The 21,679-nt window shown below is 34.7% G+C and overlaps 1 protein-coding gene across 3 annotated transcripts in view; it reads left to right on the top strand.

Annotated features, from left to right (window-relative positions):
• The window catches only part of CSMD3 (CUB and Sushi multiple domains 3), a 1,011,591-nt gene that overhangs the window by 807,368 nt on the left and 182,544 nt on the right, over nt 1-21,679 (top strand). For all 3 annotated transcript variants that reach the window (XM_074352931.1, XM_074352929.1, XM_074352930.1), the window contains one exon: nt 2,255-2,371. In XM_074352931.1, the coding sequence (XP_074209032.1) occupies nt 2,255-2,371 (117 nt within the window). The remainder of the gene's footprint in view (nt 1-2,254; nt 2,372-21,679) is intronic.

The raw sequence follows: 21,679 nt of genomic DNA, 5'->3' as shown, positions 1-21,679 counted from the left end.
TCCCAGTTACTTCTACTGCTACTGTACTATTTTGCCTACATTTGAAATTAAAGGAAATGCTAAAATTCAGTTAGAAAAAAATTAATTAGGGCCTTGGGGGTGGAGCAAGTGGGGAGTGACTGCTAATGAGTATAGGAATTATTTTGGGGGTGACGAAAATATCCTGAAATTAGATCGTGGGGTTGGTTACACAACTTTGTGAATATGCTAAAAAAAAAAATGTGTGCTTCAAAAGAGTGGATTTTATGGTATATGAATTATATCTCAGTTTTGAAAATAAGGTTAAAAATTAGTGACATAGGTATCACACATGAACTATCCATGCCCACAAGACTATTATTTGTAGTAGAATTTGTATATAGTGACATGGAAGATCTATCAAAGGAGTATAGCTATTCCTTGTCATAGGATTACTTTTCTTTTTCTAAGAACATACTCTATGATGGAGAACACAGCTCACAGAGCACTGAAGGATGGAGGGAATGCCTTTCTAGCAGCAAAATCAAATGAATGAATCTAGCCAATTAATGAGGTGACAGATGTAGAAGCTCATATCCTACTAAGTTGACTTAGTGAGCCATGAAAATGGTTTATGAGCCACCGATTATAATATAGTGATGGATGTTTTTAAGTGTTAATCAGGAGTGTGGAATTATAGAACAAATTTAATTCACAAGTTATAGAGACTGTTTTTTCCCTTTCTTTCTTTTTGGTGAACAGATGAAGCGATAGAAAACTCATAGCAATGTTACCAATAATAGTGCAAAGGAGAATGAATAGTACAATAAATAAGTTACTTAGAGTAATAGTTTATAATTTAAAATAGTATTTATTACCATTATGATAAAATAGTCTTATTGGAGGTTTATCTTCTAAGGCAGATAAACGAAATGAAGTTCATATACTTTCATAGGAAACATGAATAGGTGCATGAAATGAATGAACAGTTAGGTATTTTTTACTAAGATCAAGGTTTTGAACAAAGGAGAGAAAAAAGCAAAAAAATTTAAAAGTCAATTTAATCTTAAAGTCAATACTGGGGATAACAACTGTCTGCATTATGAATGTATATCATCACAGAGAGTTAAAAAAGGCCTTCTCTTAAAAATAGGAAAGACCCATGGGAGATATAGCTTTCAAATACAGTCTGTACAAGGATTTATGATTTGTGACATTCCATTAGGCTATATCAAGGCATAAGTAATTTCCTAGAAGTGAGCTAGCACTTTTGTAAAGTACAGCAATTCTTTCAACTGGAAGAAGTCACAGGACATATCTAATAAATTATTGATTTTATATACTATATTGCTCTTTTGTGACCTGCAAGAATTCATCACTTTTTAAAGTACCTGACTTGCTCTCTGAGACAAATCATACAATACTTTTCATTATAGAGTGTATTTGATGATAAATTATACATTACATAAATTTTGAAAAGACAGATTTGAAATTGTGAGTAGCTTAAGGCTACACTGTATCTAACATAAAGTCTTTAAGACATCTATACATTCAAGCAGTACCTTACTAAAGTCTCAGTGACATCTCATTGCAAAGAACACTGTGTTCCAGAACCGTGAATCCCAGTGCATCCCCCTATCTTGTGAACAACAGAACCTCTATCTCCAAATTTTCCAGGAATACTGGTTTCACCCTCATCTTTTTTAAGAACATAGCACATTCGGGGCTGAGGTAGCAAACAAAGTCTGTCTCTATGTACCATCAGCAACTCTTCTGATTTAAATGTAAATCATATAAGTAGATTAAGATTGGTGAGAGAATATTTTACTTAGTTAAGTGGATAAATGTGTTTGTACAGCCATCCTTGTCCCATTGTAGCAATACTTAATCTGGTGGCAGCATAATCAAGGTTGATTCTGAGTAGAGCTTCAAAGCCTAGTGGTGAGTAAAACAATTTCACATTTGCATGTGTAATTCCTCATCATTATAAAAGGGATGATTTTCTTTATACTTTTATCATAAATGAAAGCAGGCCACTATTATTACCTACAGAGAGAGACAGCACTATTGCAACATTATTATATTAACTTTGTTTCTGAGATGAGTAAATCTGAGTACTTAAAGTTTTATATGTGCACAATTTTCTTAAAGATATTTGACAATAGTTGACAATTTGTTAAAGGATAGAAATAAATGATATACCTTAAAATCCAGTAGCCATATTTTTGTATCAAGAAAATATTTGTAGTATGAATTTTTATATTTTTTTCTAACAATAATTTTTTTTTATTTCCAGCACCTTGTGGAAGTCGTTCAACAGGTTCAGAAGGCACTGTTCTATCACCAAACTATCCAAAAAATTACAGTGTGGGACACAATTGTGTTTATTCTATAGCAGTTCCCAAGGAATTTGGTAAGTAAGATTCATCTTATCATGTAGTATATCATTCTAGACATATTTTATTTTCACTACATGCTATTCAAAATGTTTTAGCTTTTTAATGAAAATATTTACTATTCATAAAGTACTCTGCAGTTCTTTTTAGATAGAAGCTTTGTAATAATAAAATTTAGAGTTTATTTTACTCATTGTGAATTTACAGTCAAGTACACAGGTGAACAACAATATAAAAATGAAAACAGGATTGTTTTTAATTTTTAAAAATAAGTACATCCAGTAACCTTGCAAGTGCCTTCACTTTGGAATTACATAAAATGGGAAATTATCAGAGCATAAGGCAAAGTCTGCTCTGTAAAATATGCATAAAATCAGATATAGAACTGTTACAATAATGACAAGTGTGTACAAAACAATCATATCAGTTATACTTTATTAACAGATTTTCAGAAAGAAAAGATTTTGGTTTTAAGCACCTAGTTTCTGGGACAGCAATGCATATAAAAAGACAGCAAAGGACATTTCAGCTCATCTTGTCAACCTAACAGTCTGTTCTGCATTGGCACTGAGAAGACAATGTGTCCTTTGCTGCTTTCACATCTCCCTGATCACAAGTCTTAGAAGTCACTCATCTGGCTTCTAAAGGTTTTTCATCTGAGATCCAGCTGGATCTAACCCAGGTTAAGCTCTGTTTATGGATGGATAGGCAAAGGAAATTTAGTGAACGATGAAGTGTTAGAGAGAGGCTGAAAGTTTAGACTTCAAGAATTTAGATTTACAGCATTGTGTTACATGGTAAAGCATTTGCTATGAAATGAATGTCTGGGTCGGGATAACTAAGTAATTTAGCAGAAGGATTTGGATTTTATCATATTGAGATTTTTGGATCACATCTTGAGTTAATGTTTCTATTGGTATATAAAATAAGCTGATGCTTCCAGTCCAATTTCTTATAACCAAGTATCTATGTATACTCCTTTTCTCTCTTCTGAAACAAGTCTAAGATCCTCAACTTATTTAGGAGAACATTGTTATCAAAAGGGAACTACTAAACCTTTTATTTTAACCTTAAAATAGAGTTGATAATGCCAGCATTAGCAAGGTGTCTTTTCTATAAATGATGTCTTCTTCTTAGCATGTTGATTAGTTAAATCAAAGTTGGGCTCTTTGATTGTGAAGGTGAATGGCAGTTTAGAAAGAAAACCATCATCCACCAATCGTGTTTGTTTTAGCTTTTTTTTTTTTTTTTGCCTTTTGTGCCCAAGAGAGTCCTTGTCAGAGGAGTTTATTGTCCCCAGCTGTAGCTGTCAAACATATTATGTGGTTGTTGAAAGAGTCCTAGCAATGATAGTCCAGAATGTTGTATGGCTATCTGATTCCTCTTTGGAAGCCATTAATTTGTTCTGTTAGACTCTGCCCTTGGGATGGCATGTGGCCAAAGGAATGAGGAAGGAGAAAATCATGCGTTTCTTTCTCTGACACATAAACGTGCTGGTCACCTGTAGGTATTTTACACTAGCCTATATATGTTCAAAAAGAGAAGGAAAAAGTACTGATTAGAATAAAAGTAAATTAACATATGCCCAAAGAATGGAATCTTTATTTTAGCAGAGTTAATGTAAGTTAAATTTAATCCTCTTAATATGAAAAATAATGCAACCATTAACGATAGTTTTTAACACTAATTTTTTAAAAACAAATCTTCTTTTTGGATTATCTGTGGACAAAATCAAGTGTACTTTGATTTATTAGTAAGGAAACTGATTTTATTTTTGTAAATATTGCATCATTCTTTGTTCCAAACTACATATAAAGTCAAACACTCTAGATTCTAATTTCAGCCCTCATACCTTAGCTATCTGTCTTTGAATAAGGCACATAATCTCTTTGAGCCTGTTTCTTTATTTGTAAAGTGGGGATCATTATGTGTATGGAGCAGAGCTGTTGTCAGTAGTAAATGAGGTTGTATATATAAAGTATGTCTCACTAATTCATACTCAAATACCACTGGGTTTTAGAATGTCAGCTGTGTAGTCAGATTTCTGAGTTCAGAGCACAAGGCAATTTGTTCTTTTTCATTGGACAAATTACATCATCTGTCTGTCTTACTTCTCTTATCTCTGAAATGTAAGTGATAAATGTCTACCTCTTAGTGTTATTTTATAATTAAATAAAATATACATAAGTGATTGGCATAATAACACATAGCAAGTCATATACATACACTGGTGCACATACAGACATACTTTTCTTTATGTTCACAGTCATAGACCACCCCCACCTTCTCCAAAAAGGTGAAATAAAATGACCTGGATTACTGGATTATCCTAGGGTCTTAAGAGTAGCATGGCTAAAACTGAAACATTTATATTATATAATTAAAGCATGAAAACAAATATTTTGTGCTTTACATCTCTACTGAATATTCAACCAGTTAATAATGATCACTTAAAATTTTCTGGAAGCATAGTAGAGGAATTAAAAACTCCTCATCATAGATTTCTTCCTGTCCCTACCTTTACCTCTTTAATATGAGATGATCAAGCAGTAGTCATTGAGTCTGCAAATCAAATTCCTGCTTTGCTTCTGCTTCCTCTCATACTCTCTTTGCCATAATTTCCTTCTGTTACCACTTTGAGCTATATTTTATGACTTTCTGGTATCACTTCATAACATATCACTTCTTACTTTTTTCCCTATCATTTAAACAAATTATAATCATTTCTTCTTCCATATGTTTTATATTCTGATATTCTTAGAATTTTACCTTTTTAAATAATTTAACATAGTACCAGTCAAATACACTCAGTTCACTTATTAGGATTGTAGTTTTTACAAGGATGAAGCTTCTGAAGTCATTATATAAGGAAAAAATCATATATAATCAACATTACCTGCGAAATACCTTAAATCAACCATAGGCGATCATCTACTGATTTTGCTTAAGCCACATTGTCTCAATAATTCTAACAAACAGGACATTTTTCCTCCAGTGTCACGAAGATAACAGTTTGTTCAGATAATACTAGATGAGCTAGTCTGGTTTCTTACAGGTCATTTAGTACCAAATTACTTTTATTTTTTTTTTGCCCAATGCAGATTTGAATTCATACAAGTGTGCTCATACTGTGACTCTACTGGTTGATTGAGTGAATATGACTTTCAGTGAATTCTTATCTTTCAGTGTTTCTAGATAAGAGAATCATCAATTCACAATGTTTTCATGAGCAGTAGTGGATTTCATTTGAACTTCAGGTATTAGGGTTACTTTTGGTAATACTCATTCTGCAGAATTCCAGTTGTTTTAAATACTTAGGAAAATAACAGTGGATCAGTTAGATAACACTTATTGATATTCTACTGTCTTTCTTCTAACAAACTATTTCACTTGGATTAAAAAATACCCTATTTTAACCCAAAGTTATTTAAAAACTTTAAACCAAAGTCTGTTAAGAAAATGTTTTAATCTTCCTTCATCTTTCAATTTTTAATTAGCTTCTTCCTCTTATCTTTTGGTTGCTAAAATCTTCATGTATTATTTTTAACTGCCAAAAACATGACAGATTTTTATCTTACTTTGAATTTGGTGTAGGTAAGATGTTTTAGGATGTAAGAGAACTGTTGGCATTGTTAGAGGGAAAATTTTTTATTAATATTATGTATTTATATCTTGAGTGTAAGGACTAAAATCATATTGCAGGGAAGGAGGTTAGTAAAATTGAGGAATAAATGTGGATTCCTATTTCAATAATCCTGGCTTAGATAAAACAGAAAGAGCTAGGATAACAGCCAAAGTAGCATACTAGTCAGAGGCTAATATTTGTTTTTATCTGTTTTCTCTTGGGATAGAAGATAATGAAATTTTTATTTTAAAGTCCAAGAGAAAGACAGAAGAGGAGACAAAAAGTATAATTCAGGAGAAATGATTCATAATTAGTAACATAGTACTTGAATTAGTTTCACATGGAGTATTGCCTTTTGAAATCATCATCACTTCCTGACTTCCCTCCCCTCTTCCCCTTCTGTCACGCTCTTTACATTCTAGGAGTATCTGTAAAAGAAATGTATTAGTGTCCTAGGGATGCCATAAAAAGTATCACAATTTGAGAGGCTTAAAACAAGAAAAACTTATCCTCTCACAGTTCTGGAGGCTAAACCCCTGAAATCAAGGTACAGTTTGTACCACACTCGCTCTACAGACCCTAGGAAGAATCCTTCCTTGTCTCTTCCTAGTTTTAGTGGCTCCCAGCAATCCTTAAAGTTCTGTGGTTTGTAGCTGCATCACCCTGATCTCTGCCTATCTTTACAAGAACTTTTTCCCTGTTTGTGTGTCTCCTCCATTTCTATGTCTATCCACTTATAAGGATACCAGTTGTAGGATTCAGGGCCCACCCTAATCCAGTATGATCTCGTCTTAATCTTAACTACATCTGCAAAGATCCTGTTTCCAAATACGATGACATTATGAGCCTCTGTGTGGACAGGAATATGGGGGGACACTATTTCAACCCACTGCAGAGGATGGACTATATTACCAGTTTCTAATGTAGAAATTCTTAACATGAATTACTCTTTAAAGTGTATATCAAATATGAACTCTGTAGAATATAAACTGACATTCAGATTTCTTTGAAAATTGCAACATGTCAATCACCTTGAGGAGGTCCAAGATAGTCTATGGTGACAATTTTGTGTTTAGCCTCCCAGATAGTTTCATCTGCTAAGTGACCCATTCTGAATGTATATTTGTTAAGATACAAAGCTTACTCTTTCCCAAAACTAGCTTTCACATGTGGAATCTTGGAAGAGTGCATGAAAATCTTTTCAGGTTTTCCTTCTTAGATTTCCTAGTTCATCTGACGTCTCTCATATCTTTTGTTGTCAGTGTAGACTCCTGGTTGCATAAATTTCAACTTCACGAATCCCTAAATAAAACAAAGTTATTGTCAGTCTAGTGTACTCTGGACAAGGGGCGCATAGAATTACTAAAACCTTTTGTGTATTGCCATGGGATTGGACTTTTGTTTTGTTTTTAAATTAGCTGTCATCAGCTTAAACTTCTCTCCTATATATTTTATATTTGTTTCTTACTCACAACCATTGTCTTTCCTATCTCCCTGTAGTACAGTAATACTGTAGTATTTTTCCTCCAGTCAGTCTAGAAACATCTTTCCCTGTGACATTGCCTACAATATAGGGTTATAGTTTTTTTTAAATTAATTTCAAACTGCTATAATATATATTAAAAAATGATAATGATTTGTTAACAACTACCTCATTAATTCTTATTATATTCATTGTATTTAATATTTCCTTTCCGTTTTATTGACTTAGGAAATTGTTTAATGATTCTAAAATACACTGTTTTTTGCAATATATCTTTCATATTTCCATGTAAACTGTTAACTCTGTGAAAAGTAGTCTTTAAAACCTTAGGTCTCCTTAGAACTTAGAAGGAAAAATCAAAATGGATTGAAACTAAGATACACACTACATATAAATGTATACAAATAAATCTATATCTGGATTTTTTAAGGTGTGCCAATGTAGTTTTGACCTGCATATGTAGGGTTAACTAGCTGTTCTCATCTTTTATGTTAAAACTGATAGCTATTGTTTTGCTCTATGTATATTCTCCTTTAAAACTCAGACATATTTTATTTTTGGTTTTATATCAAGGTGTTTTTAAATGACCTGTTTTATTCATCATTGTTTACATAATTTATGTTGTTGTTACTTGTCTTCATACTTAATTCAGTAATTTGTCACTAATTTTCCCCATATTTTAGTGACAAATGGTTTGAGATTCTTTTTGTATTCTCTTTAAGTCACTAAATCATTTTATTGGCTTTCTATTTTATCCTGATGTGAGGTTTTCAGTAATGAATGAACTCTTATAGTCAATAAAGACTATATTTTATATTTAAAATGTATGACACCTCATTTTTTAAAAGTACAATCGCATGAAAATCAATGATTAGTCTGTTCTAAGTACTGAATTTGCTTTCTAACAATGGCAAATAATGTTCACAAAATGTGCTTTTATTCAAAATTTATATTTACTTATTAGATATGGCGCAATTGAAAAGAGAAAAGGAGCTCTTTTACTCTTTTAAAATTGATGGCTCTGTTAATGTCAATACGCAGAAATGACTATGTTAATTTTATGCCTGTAAGAAAGGAAACCCTTATTTTTTTGAGTCTAACATTTTAGGGTAAGAAAAATGCAATTATCATATGTATTTATAATTATATAATTTATATCTTTGGTTACTACTTACATAATTATATTTGAAGCCTGTTTGGTCACCAGGTAGAACAGAATCTCCCCAAACAAATCTGGTTAGGTTGTCAAGACTCAAGACCCTACACTAAGAGGGTACAGAAAGATACATTACTCATATAATGAGGTTTTCTGGAAAGAATAGGGCAGTATCCAAAACTGGATCCAAGCAGTTCCAAAATTGCTTAAGGGAGCAAAGAACGCTGACTGGCTTTGGATTTTATTGGGGTGGTGCTAGAGTGAAAGCTCCCACATGCTGATCAGGGCTTGTGAGGTTTGAATTTTCCATTGATCATAAAGGAAAATGCACACAGGCTTTCCTGTCAGCTTGCCCCAGCCAGTTATGAGGCAAAAGGGAAACTGGGGGAGGGGGAAGGCTTGAAACTTGTCAGCAGTTAAAGGTCAAAAATGGATCAGCCTTCATCACAGTTCACTCTTAGCGTTTGATAAGTGGAATGTGCCATGTTTTGTGGGAGCCCATAATTGGGTTAACAAATTGTAACAGATCCCAGCCACTTATATCCTTAAAGAAGATGTGCTTAGTAACTGCCTTGCTTGCATAGTTGAGGCTTTAGCAACGACCCAGGCCCTCGGCTATAAATGCTGGGCGTGCCTGCTGTTAGTCTTTTATCCCCAAAACAGCCTTGGGCTGGAATGGTAAACAACTTATAAAAAGCTGCAGACTCAGAGGTGAGAAGGCTGGTTAGCCAATGACGGGTAAGATCCCCGAGGAGGGCAACCTAAGACAGGCACAGCCGCCTGAGTCCAAGTTGTTAAGCAGCTGATTCTCATACGTTCCGCCCTGATAAGCTGAAAGGCTCAACACGAACATGATTCACCAAAAGGGTCTTCTGACCTTGAGCCAAACACCAACAATAAACTAAGCCTTTGTACTCATTGTGATCCCACCCTGTCCTTCCCTAAATTCCTGCATTCCTCCTTTGACTGTATACAATAACTATGGGCGCATTTGAGAGGTTCATGGAGTTGGCTCCCGACTCCCTCTCGCTCTCTTGACTCTTTTCCACGAAGTCTCGAGTAATTCATTCTGTCTCGGTGGGACTTCTTCTGGCCAGAACCCACAACTGGTGACGAACCCTCAATATTTGAGCTTGTTTAATGCCACAGTGGCACTTTGTGAGGGCTGCATTCATCAGAGAGGTGAAAATTCTTTGAATGCCTTGTTCCACATATCAGCAATGTGTATTGTGAGAAGTGAAATGAGTGCCTTAATCACTATCAATAACAACTAGAACTTGTGTTATGGAATTAGAATGTGTAGAGACACATGTGGCATTAATTTATATTTTGAATATGTCTGAGACAAAACCCAGAAACTTTTACCCCATAAGGGGCAACCTTGGACCACATAGTCAGACAATTGGCAATGGCCCAGCAGTCTAGAAAAATGTTCAGCTTGCGCTGATTTTCGACAAGGGCAGTCAGTGTAAAGATGACTGCCCAAAATTTGGGAAGTTGTGCTGATCACTGAGTCTTTTATCAGAGATGTTTTAGTTAAAGTATTAAAAGCATCTGCTGTCCAAAAATTCAGTCATGTGTGATGATGGTAGCCATACTGTCTGTAATGTGTACAGGCACTTCCTTTGCTATTCACTCAAGATCCCAGATGCCCCTCAGGTAGCTAAGGGATTCAGAAGAGTAGTGACTGCCTGCAAAACCATGGCATCTGTCCAGAAACTAAGGACAGGAAAAGACACACCCTCGTGCAGAGGAGATACTCCAGAGGGCCTATACCTAATATATAGGCATTATTTCCATTTTAGCAAGGAGGCCTTAGTGGCCATACCATACTTGCAGGATATGACTTCCATGACCCAAGGCATAACGGGCAGCTGGATATAGAGGGCCATGGACTCAGAGCCTGTGAAAGGCTCTGTTCCTAGAAGATCCCAGTATGCAGCATTGCTGCTGGGATGGCATATGACTTAGGGCTTGGGAGGGAGCTTCCTGCACCAGAAGTCCATGAGCATGTTATAGCTTCCATGGGTGGCCCAGAGACTCCAAGAGGCATAAGAGGAAGTTGCTAAAGCCTCTAAAATGAAGGAGTCTCTGAGGGGCAGCACCAGTTGTGTTAAAACTTGGAAAAATTCTACAGGCTTTTTTGTAGGAGGACGTATTCAAGGTAGGCCAGTTTTCTAGTAACTGCATAAATGGGTTTAAGTAAAATTATAAATGAAAAATATGTTTGCCCTCAAAATCCAAAAATTGCTGAAAGATTTTGAGCTGGTTTTAACATTGTGGTATCATGAGGGTCAATAGTTCTTTCTTAATGGTGTCAGGGATGCAGTGGTTTTTGCATGACCGACTAATTTCTAGGGATTTAAGTGAGGTGATAGGGTCTTCTATGTTTTGTGAGTTCTTTTGTATTTATCTTAAATGATTGTAGTAAATGAATCTCCTTGAAGGAAGGTGTTATCAGTATGGTGTCATCTGTGCTCCTGGAGAAAGCTGGATGCAGTTACGGTCTTGCCTAACAGGACAGTGTGTAATGGCTAGGCTGCTGAAGACCTCCTGGGTAGCCAGGTAAAGTTGTCCCTTCAAAGCTGAAAGCAAAAAGCATATCCCATCAAAGTTGAAGGCAAACTATAGCTGACTTTTGAAATTAGCATTAAACAGAACATATGAACCACATCAACAGTAGTAAAATATTTACCAGCTAGTGATTGGAGAAGTCCACTAACTTCAATAGTATTGATTATGGGGCCCTTAATGGGTAGAACAACAGAATGAAGTTTGCAGTAAACTACTGTGAGGAACCATTCTTTTTTTTTTTTTTTTTTTTTTTTTTTGGTTTAATAACAGCCAAACTGGCTATTAAATGGAAAAACAGTGGGGACAAACACCCCTTCTTTAAATGTCTTTTGTAATGGGTGTCAATCTTTTTTATATATATTGAACAATATTAACAATTTTAATTGTGAGGGAAAATCCATGGGGTCTTAATGTGTTAGCCTGTTGTAAGCGCCAAAGACATAGCTTAATTTATTGCATTTTTGATTAGAGCTTCTTCCATCACCACTATGGGACATTTAGGCAGGGCAGTAATTCTGAAGATTAAGATGAGTCATGCTTATTTGTTCACTACTTTATATTTCATAACTACTTTAGATTACTGGGGGTACCCTTTTTGTTTAAATTTAGTGGGATCCCTGGGAATAACTGTAAATCAGGCCTCTGTTTTGATTAAGGCCATGAAAGTTTGCCAGTCGGTGCATCTCAGTAAATATTAAAGTTAATTCAAAAATCATGTTGTAGAGGTGCAAAAGACAATTTGAGACATTTTATGTTTTCACTCTATAAATTTCTTGTAGTGAAATTCAGATTTCTAATTGGGTCAAACTGTGAAACCATCTTTCAACTACTTTGTTTATTGGTTACTGGATATACTTCGGAGAAGAGGCGATCTCTTTACTCTGCTCATATTTAAAAGTTTGTCTCCTGAGAATGCCAAGTCTGTAACATCAGGGTTAGGGACCGCCACCGTAACAATTGTTGCTTTATAGGATTTAAAGATTGTGAGTTTAAGTAGGGCTGGAATTACCTTCTTAGTTGTACCACATGGGTGCTGTAAGTGTTATCCTCTATAAACTTGAGGACCAGGATATATGTTGTAAAGAAGCTTTGGCAGCACTAATAGCAAAAGCATTTTTACAGAGCAGTGATTTATCTGCTTTTAGGAGTATAGACCTCAGCACACCACACAGTAACTGCTTTTCCACACAATTGGCCACCCAGCAGGCTCATATATTGCTCAGAGTATCAGTATTTTCCCTAAGAACTCTATAGAAGAAGTGTCAATGCCTGGTTGAGACCCAAAACCAAGTCACAAAGAGTCATTTCTCTGAACCTAGCATTAGTCATAGCTTATGCTGGAATCAAGACATGCAATTCAACCTGAGGCTCATAGGTAGGTCCAGGCTAAGATATACAACCCAGAGTCACTTTGAGAAGGGCCATTCTCTTGTTTCTAAATACCAGTTTTGAAAACTTCTGATTTAGGTTGATCAAATCTATGATAAAGATTCATTGGAACTCAGCAAATGCAGCACAAAGGAGCATAGCTCAAAATGCAAGATTGCTAACAGGTATCAGAGCCAGTTACTAACTCAAAGCAAGAAGAGTAGGACTCTCAGTGTGGTGGTCATTGCCTAGACACCTCTTTACTGCATCACTGTTGGCATTACCCTGTAGTTGGTTTGGATTTTGAGACTGATGGCACCACACAAACACCAAGGGAGTATGAATATTTTTATTGCTCACACAGTGAGGCTTTCTTGGGAGAGCAGGGCAGTCTCCCAAACAGGTCTAAACTGGCGTGAGAGAGCAGGGAAAGGAGATTGGCTTTTGGAGTTTAATTTTGGTTATGGGGTGGTAGTGGGGTGAGGGTTCTTGTGTTCAGGTCAGTGCTGAACACTAGTGCCCAAGGAGGGGGAGAACTCAGGCTTTCCAAACAGCTTGTCCAGATATGAAGCCTAAGGGGAAGGGGAACTGGGGGGCTTGAAGGCTGTCAGCAGTCAAACATCAGAGCATGGTTTCAGACTCTTTAAAACAAGCTGTAATTTATAAAGCTGCAACTTAAAAATTGTATAATATCTTGCATATTGATATATATCATAACTTCCTATTGCTATTACATTCTCTTTCCACCTTAAACAAAATTACTTCCTTTCCTACTCCACAAAAATGACTATAATATGCTCTAGAATGTGATTAGCTGAATTTTCAAAATAACTGTCAAAAGATCTACTAGGTCATTATGATAAATGTATATTTGCATTCACTGTGTAATGGATGTCAGTGTTGATGTTTCACATTTCTCTCATTTTTAAAATCAGTTACAGGAGGTATGCTTAATAATTCAAAAGAAAACTTTGAAAAATATATCACAAGAACATCAAGCTAGACATTTTACAACAATTTGTTCAAAGGGTCATTATGATGTTTCACCCTATTAATTTTTATCCCATTTATGTTTGCTTTAATTTTTTGCTTTATTTTTCCAAGATGGTAAGTTCAGTGTTTGCCCCATCAAGTTGTTTAATACCAGTTGGCATCAGTTTGCTGAAGATTATTTCCAAATATGGTTTAGATTCCTGAAGTCAGTGATGGTAACAATAATTAACTGACTGAAGATTGGACAGTTATTGCAGAATAGTGGAAAATAAACTAAATTGAGAGTCTAAAGGTCTAGATTATACTGATTTATCTGCCTCTGATTGGCCATGTGACCTTGAGAAAGTTATTTAAGTTTTCTGGGCCTCATTTTCTTAGTATAGAAGATGAAAATCTTTGATTCAGTGGTCTCCAAGGATTTGCCCAGTTCAAACAAATACATGGAATTTATAATTCAGATATGCTACTGGCAGGTAGAGAAGAAAAGTATAAGAAAGTACTACGAACTTTTCTGAAATTCAGGAATCTGTTCATAGAATTATATGGATTTAGGTAACTTCATTTAATTCTAAAGATGATAATACATTTAACATAAATTGTGATTTTTTTTACATTTCTAAAAAAGTAAGGTAAATTATGTAACAATGATATGCTGCATTCTTCTTTTATATTTTCTTTCTTTATTTTCCTCCTTTTCTGTTTTCTAATGTATCAAAATATCCCTGATGGTTAGCTTTACCTTTTTCACCTCTGTCATTAAAGTTCCATAAGTACTTTTGAAGGCACTTTTCATTTTTCATTCTCTAAAAATGTTAGGAAAGTAATTTCTTACTCTTTTCCTCTACTGGTATTCAGGTACAAAATGAACTTTGAATGAGCTCTAATATTCATATAAAGCAAAAAAATGTAACTAGAAAATTTGTTGAAAATCAGTGGTCTTCCGTTAAGAACTTGATGTGAGAGAATCTTTGAAATAATGAAAAGAAAAAAAAAAAGCAGTTCCCTATAGGTATTTATAACTTTTTCTGGTAAAGTTTTTATGGAGAAGTCATTAAATATAATGTTTTTAGTGTTTTATTATTCTATCATACAGAATCACACTTGTAATATTTCATACTATGACAGATTAAAGCTAGAAGATAAATGATTCACAAAAGCACACAGCATGCCACAGACAGAGTCTTTCGTAAACATGTAATACTTGTCACTTTTGACACTCTCCTACTGTTATCTCAGAATAGTATAATGATCTCTAATTGTTTAACACTGCAATCCAGTGCTGATTACAATTAAGATACAAATGTTTATTTTTTTTGTTTTGATGACTCATATGATTTGATTTATTTGCTTTAGATCTAACAAAACAGTTAGAAATTTGAAATAATTTCATTTCTTTGAAAACTCAATTCGTTATAGTTCAAGTAAGTTTAAGTATTGATAGTGTTTATTTTGTGGTTGGTGTACAAACACGTGTTGTACATCGCACACTGTAGAAGGGTTGTTCCAGTCCCTGAATTAAGAGGGATTTAACTAATATTCTCTTACATTTCATACAGACTCTTAATATTTCACCTAGCTGCTTTTGCTGATAAGGGGAAACTCTAAAACAGTTGTGCAACTGGATATTTTCCAAATTCACTAAGACTGTGTTATCTACTAAAATACCAAAGTAAATATCAGAGTTTCAGCTGTCATATTGCTTCTCTTAGCTGCCTTTTATATATTATATATATATAGTTAAATCTAGTATAATGTCAATTTTATTTTAACAAGGGTTGCCAATTAAAATTCAAATTAAAAGCACTAACTTAATGGCAGATAAATGAGACCAGAATGTGAGCATAGTTGGTAAGAAATGGTGGTAGTATGGTAAACTAAAGCTCCATGCCTTCTTGAAATCAGTTCAATTCCAAAATGTTTAAAAACACAGTGTGGTACAAACAAAACTCATCTGTGAATTGAATTTGATTTTCAATTTAATATGTTTGCTGCATTTAGTTTAGAAGTACGGAAACTTTATGACTGCCGTTTCCTTTTCCCTATCCCTTTGCTCTGTTCACAGTCTCTAAATTCATAGAAATTTGCTACCATTAATTCCAACCTCACTGTGGGCTGAGATCTGTATTATATTGCTTGTGAGTGGTAACTATTTACTAGTTGGACCAATTATTTATTCAAACAGTAGTATACACTCAGCCTGGAGCTAGAATATGAGTATAGAGGTTATGTAAACAATGGTTCCTGCCCTTCAGGAGCTATTAGAAAGGAACTAGATAATTGAAGAGTTTGTTTAAAAAGAATGTGAAAAGTGCTGTAATAGATGTTTGTGGAGGGTGTAAAGGAAAAATAGTAGAAAAACACCTATGGCAGATTGGTGGTAGGTTTGGGAGATGGGGGTCACAGTGTTAAAAATATGTATCTGATGATGTGTGTTAACCACTTGAAGAGCAACATTTCAGCCAGAGAAAATGACGCAGGGAAAGGCATAGATGTATGGTACATGCTTTCTGAAAGGAACTGCACCATGTTCCCTCTGGGTGAGGAGCAAAGCACTACTGAGAAACTAATATGCTTGAAGCTGGAGAAGCAGACAGAGACCAGATTAAGGAAGGCTTTCTATGCCACGTTTATATCAATTCAGAAATGCTTACTGGGTTCCCACTTAGCTTTAGAGAGACATTTTCTAGCCTGGAGATATCTGATATCCGAGGAAACAGAAATGCTTAATTGCTCTCATTAGCATGAACTCTAGCTGAGTAGTTGGACAATGTGAGAAGAACAGCCACCTGGTACATACTTGCGCAGTCATTTCACTTGTTAGAATTTTGAAATATTTTTGTGCTGTTGGCAATCTCCTGGATATTCCCACATTTCTCTGGCCACCTAGCCCTTCTACCAGTCCCTCCTCTCAGCAACGAAAAGAGTAATATCTAGCCCAGCGTTGCTTTCTGACTGGCCTATGTACATGTCATATTGATTAAATGTTTCAAGTAGAGTAATGGGAGTAAAGAGTGAGAAAAAAGTAGAGTGCCATGAGGGAATGAGGGACGAATCAAATTTAGATAGGAGAGTCAGTGATGATTGTAGTGTTCTGCAAACTGAAAGATAAGTAGGAGGTTGAAATGTGTCCTGTATGTTGAAGAAATTAATGAAGCTATTTAAGCAATGTAGACATTCAGGTACAATGTTGATGGCAGGGCATGAGTGACTGTCCAAGAAGCACAAGATTGGAGAAAATGAGAGGACTAACTTTGACAGCATGAGAAGGGAAGAAAACATTGTTTATATGGGATATTAGAGATGAATAAAATATGTGTAGTCAGTATTTGAGAGTAATTCATGGTCTGGAGAGAGAATGATGGAAGCAGACATATGAGTAAAAGGGCCAAGTGGTATCACAGAGGCATTGAGACCTGGGACTAAAGCCCTTCTTGCTGTTTGGGGATGAGCTAAATCCAGAATCCAATCGTAAGCTTTGCAGATTCACAAATTCAATGTTGTCAGACTCTAGGAGGTTCATGTTGATTCCCACTCAGCAAACCCAGAGGAGACTGATTTATAAATCATAATTCCAATTAACCAATTTATTGTGAGAGAATATTCAGCAAGCTTATCAGTCCTGGCCATTTGCCTAGAACCCTCTGTATTAGTGAGTAAATCTACTCCTGGAACAAATGAATATATGAATATAATTATTTATCAAATTATGGATGAGAAGTTTATTGAATTAAAGACACCAGAAAGGGAGATTGATATACTTACAGAAAATTTATATCAAACTACTATGACTGGAAGAAATATTCTTACCTATACTGTAAAGGAATTTCTCTCTTAGAATTCACTACACCAACCTTTTCCAAAGTATTGGGAGCAAACATTAGTACGTGAGGATGAGGGGCAGAGGCAGAAAAGCCCTCCAAAATTTGTAAACACTGGGTTAAAAAAGTTTAAAAGGTCTTTTGATTTATTTCCTCTAAGCCTTCTCAGAACATTTACTACGCCAATGTGCATATTATTTGTGTGTGTGCCTTCATACATTCATATATATTTGATTGGGTCTCTTGTTTTAAAGTTGCAGCCCAATAAAAATATTAAACTAATGTGTAAGCTCTTTGTGGTCAGAGATTGTATTTTTTATTATTCCAAAAGTTTGACAATCCTTTGCACATTTCAAAAAATCTCAATATATATTTATCGACTGTGAATGATTAGATTAATAAAAGAATCAAGTAACCCTTTACACTGCATAGGGATGGCACATTCTTATTTTTTTTTTAGGCTCCTACCTACCATATTTGGTAACCAAAAGATTCGTTTATTCATGTTTCAATCAACCAAATGCTTTCTTAGTTGAGATAATTCCATTTTAATATTCATAAAATTAGCCTACACTTAATATCTTAAAGAAATTCTTACAATTGATGATTTTTGTAGACAACAACTGATATCCTGTTACGTTGTTGATTCTAACTTATTTTATTGGTCTACCTTAGCTACCAACTAAAACTTTTAAAACAGATATTAAAAGTAAGCCTGGTAAACAAAAATCATCATTTAAAAAAACCTGTAAGAATAGCATTTGTTCAGTTGAAGGCAAATCTTTAAAGTAACAAAAATCTTATTTTTATTGGCAGTGTCATTATCTGTGTTTGGATTGCTTGGAAATAGTGAGCTTGTATAATTTTATCAGGATTTTTTAGTCTAAACTGAAATTCTTCAAAGGTGTAATGCTATTAGACTCCTATTGCATGTTTTTTGACCCATAGTTCCTGATGAAATATTTTAATTAATTCTGTGGAGAAATATTCTGTAAAGTTCTTCTAATTTATGAAATTACACAATTTTCATGTCACAAATTCAAATGTTCAAGAAATCTAACTTTCCATCTTGTCTGTGGTTTTATGTGTCTAAAGTTTAGAGAGTGCCAGGGCAGAGTAAAGATGGAGAGTTTGGGAGCAGGGAAGAGGTAAGTAAGAAATAGGAAAAGGTTACGATGTAGCAGTTAGTCCTTTAGTATCCACTGAGGTATCCTCATTCCTATCTGATCAAACTGCCAGTACAGAATTTACTGCTCCATCCTTCTTATCTTGGCTACAGGGTGCCTCCTTTACATGATTTCTCCCAAGATGCATCTGATGCCTGGGTGTGTAGAACTATGTCAAGGATTGATGCTTATCTGAATTTCTTCCAAGAGTTGAGGCCTAAGTACCTCCTTATCCCACTCAAAGGTGCCTCACAGGGTTTGGTCTGGAGAGGACTGTGTATAGATGCTCACCTTGGAGATTCTCACCAGTGACCAGTTTGAAAGCTTGCCTGTGGACATGCACCTCTTCCTTTCCAGTGTAGGAAAGCTCCTACCCAGGATGGTGGTGGTACAGGAGGAACAGGGCAGAGGAATAACTCCATCTGACTAACCAAGCATATATCCATATACTTTTAATTTTGATGCCCAGACCACGCCTTTGAAGCTCAAGAGATGTGAATTTAACCATTATTTCTATTCTGTCCTGTCATCCATCCCCTAAGGTAAGGTAGAAGGACTAAAATTAGAATCAGTCCTATGCCTGAGAAGGGTACAGGGTGAAATGTTATAATTCCTTGGTAACACATCTATTTTACAATTTATAATTAACTGATAGATTAATACTTGTATTCTTTCTCTTCAATTTTTTACATCATATCCCGAGCTTACCTGCGTATTTAAGGAGGATTTGAGTGTAGCCGTATGCATGTAAACCTAAAATATATCCTATGCCGCAAGAGGACAAACATTATAGCTCTATGAGCTGCGTTCCAGTCTTAGCTATATACCTTACCACTACTGTCATCTCAGGCTACTCATTTATCCTCTCTGAGACAATCTTATATCAAACAGGGATAGTTCTATTTGCCCCATCCTAGTCCATTTGACTTTTGTGAGCATAAAACAATAAATATGTATGTGTGTGTGCATGCATTATCATGTTGTGAATTATAGGGCTCCGTGTAAAGGTTAGTTATAATCTTTTCAATATTTTGTTTTCACATTGGTTACTTTTAAGGAATATAGCATTTAAGAACTAGCTGTATTTTAAATATATTTTTGCGTACCAAACAAATATTTGGTTCGATTTATCTTCTTCAGATAATAGACTCTCCTTCATCCCAGGGCAGGGGGTACATTACATGTTCCATTAATGGTATTTCATAGAACCATGTATCTCTCCTTAGTGCCTACTGTACTTGGAAAGCAACTCTGACTATATCAGAATCCTTTATTTAATGAAATCTGAGTTCCACAACTGACCGATAACTGAGTTTCACCTGTCTAGTGATTGCTCTCCATACCAATTTGCTAAGTTTTTCTAAAATTTACCAAGTTGTTTGCTTTCATTTTTGCTGATTCCTGCTATAGTTGTTCTGTGGATTTTCTGTTAGAAAAATAAAGTCCATGTTCACATTTCTTACTTATAAGGCATATCATCAGACATTTTCTTTAGCTATCACTCACTTTTCTTCATAACATTTACAGCATAATCATCCTCCACATTTTTTTCTGCTTTAAAATTTTCTTTTTTATTTGCTTAGGAAATTATGTGATATTGGGATTTCTTTCCAGATAATCCTAGGGGCTGGGGCTGGGATGTTTTTTGTAGATGAAACTAGACTGTTCATGAGTAAATAATTTAAATTTTTCTGTATGAAAATGTTTTTAAAAATCAATTGATCTTTTATAGGCATTCATAAAAAAAGAATGAGATAAAAATATAAAAATCTATACTTCTAATTTTTTAATCCCTAGTTTGCATTATCAAGAGTTAGTTGATTGGGGAATTGTCTGGGATAGTTTTTCACTGAAGCAGTATGCTGTGTGATGTTGTATAAGTTACTTATTCTGTTATAACTTAGATTTCCTTAAATATAAGTAGATATGATATCTTTTTAGAGTCTAAAAGACCAAGTCCTAGCCCCTAGACAATCAGTTAACAAGGTACCGTGAAGCTGGATGAGTCATTTAATATCTCTGGGTCTCAGTTTCCTCATCTCTTAAAATGAGAACATTGAAAAAATATTTCTGGGGACATCTTTCACTGTGAACATCTTTATACTTTTGTTTATGTCTTGGCCTATTATGCTCTGTTTCCCCTGACTACTCTGGAGGTTAGTAGAGGTACATTTTCATCCCAGTTCTGCCATTGACTTGCTGATTACTTTGATCAAGTTACTTACTTAAGTTTCTTCCTCTGAGAAAATAACTGCCCCAACCCAATGGCTTTCTAGTGAGAATGGGAAACCTTCTGAGAAATAATTTATTTAGAGCATTTATATAGTACATGACTTGTATAAAATGCACAGTTAATTTTAACTAACATTTGCAATAGCATCACCTCTCTTATGTCATTATTTTTTTCTTAACTGCATATATAGATTTTTTTTTCTGTTCACTACATTTCTTCAATCATGGTTCAGAATATATGAAATAGAATTCTGCAATGTATTTCAGGAATTAAATTTTTTATAATTTATGTTACAATGATGAAAGTTGCCAAATGATAATCATTGGATAAGTAAATGTAAAATATAAAATTTTATTTATTTTGATTGATCTATGTTGTATATTATCTGAGCAATGTATGTTACTTGCTTACATATAATGTCAGAGTAAGTAAAGGCATATACCTAATTTTAGTTGGTTGAATGTCCCCGTATATGCAAGTGAACTGACTCGTTAACTGCATGATGGTATGCCTAGAGCATCCATGTGCTGGCATAACATGGAATGATATTACAAATGCATAGCTTAGTTGTTTGAGGTCAAAAGCCAGTAATCAAAGGGGAAAAAATGCATTATTTAAGCACAGAGAATACGCATGATATAATTACCAGACAATCCATTGCTATGTGAAAATGCTGAAAACTGCCTCATAAAGAGTTAAAGCTGTCACTACAAATATATCAAAATCTCAATAAAAGCTTGCCTTTCCACCCAGTATTTTATATCTTTGATAAAAGAAAGTTACATGTATTAGATTATGTGATTATTTCCCTATTTAAGAAATTTTAAAGCAATATAATCACAAAAATTTTACTAACCTGGGCACATGGTTACATTTTTGTCTACTCTTGATTTTTTAAACCATATGCAT

Source organism: Camelus bactrianus, chromosome 25, assembly GCF_048773025.1.
Source record: "Camelus bactrianus isolate YW-2024 breed Bactrian camel chromosome 25, ASM4877302v1, whole genome shotgun sequence".
Lineage (NCBI taxonomy): Eukaryota > Metazoa > Chordata > Mammalia > Artiodactyla > Camelidae > Camelus > Camelus bactrianus.
The sequence above is the reverse complement of the archived record's forward strand: the minus strand, read 5'-3'. Positions and strand labels throughout refer to the sequence as shown.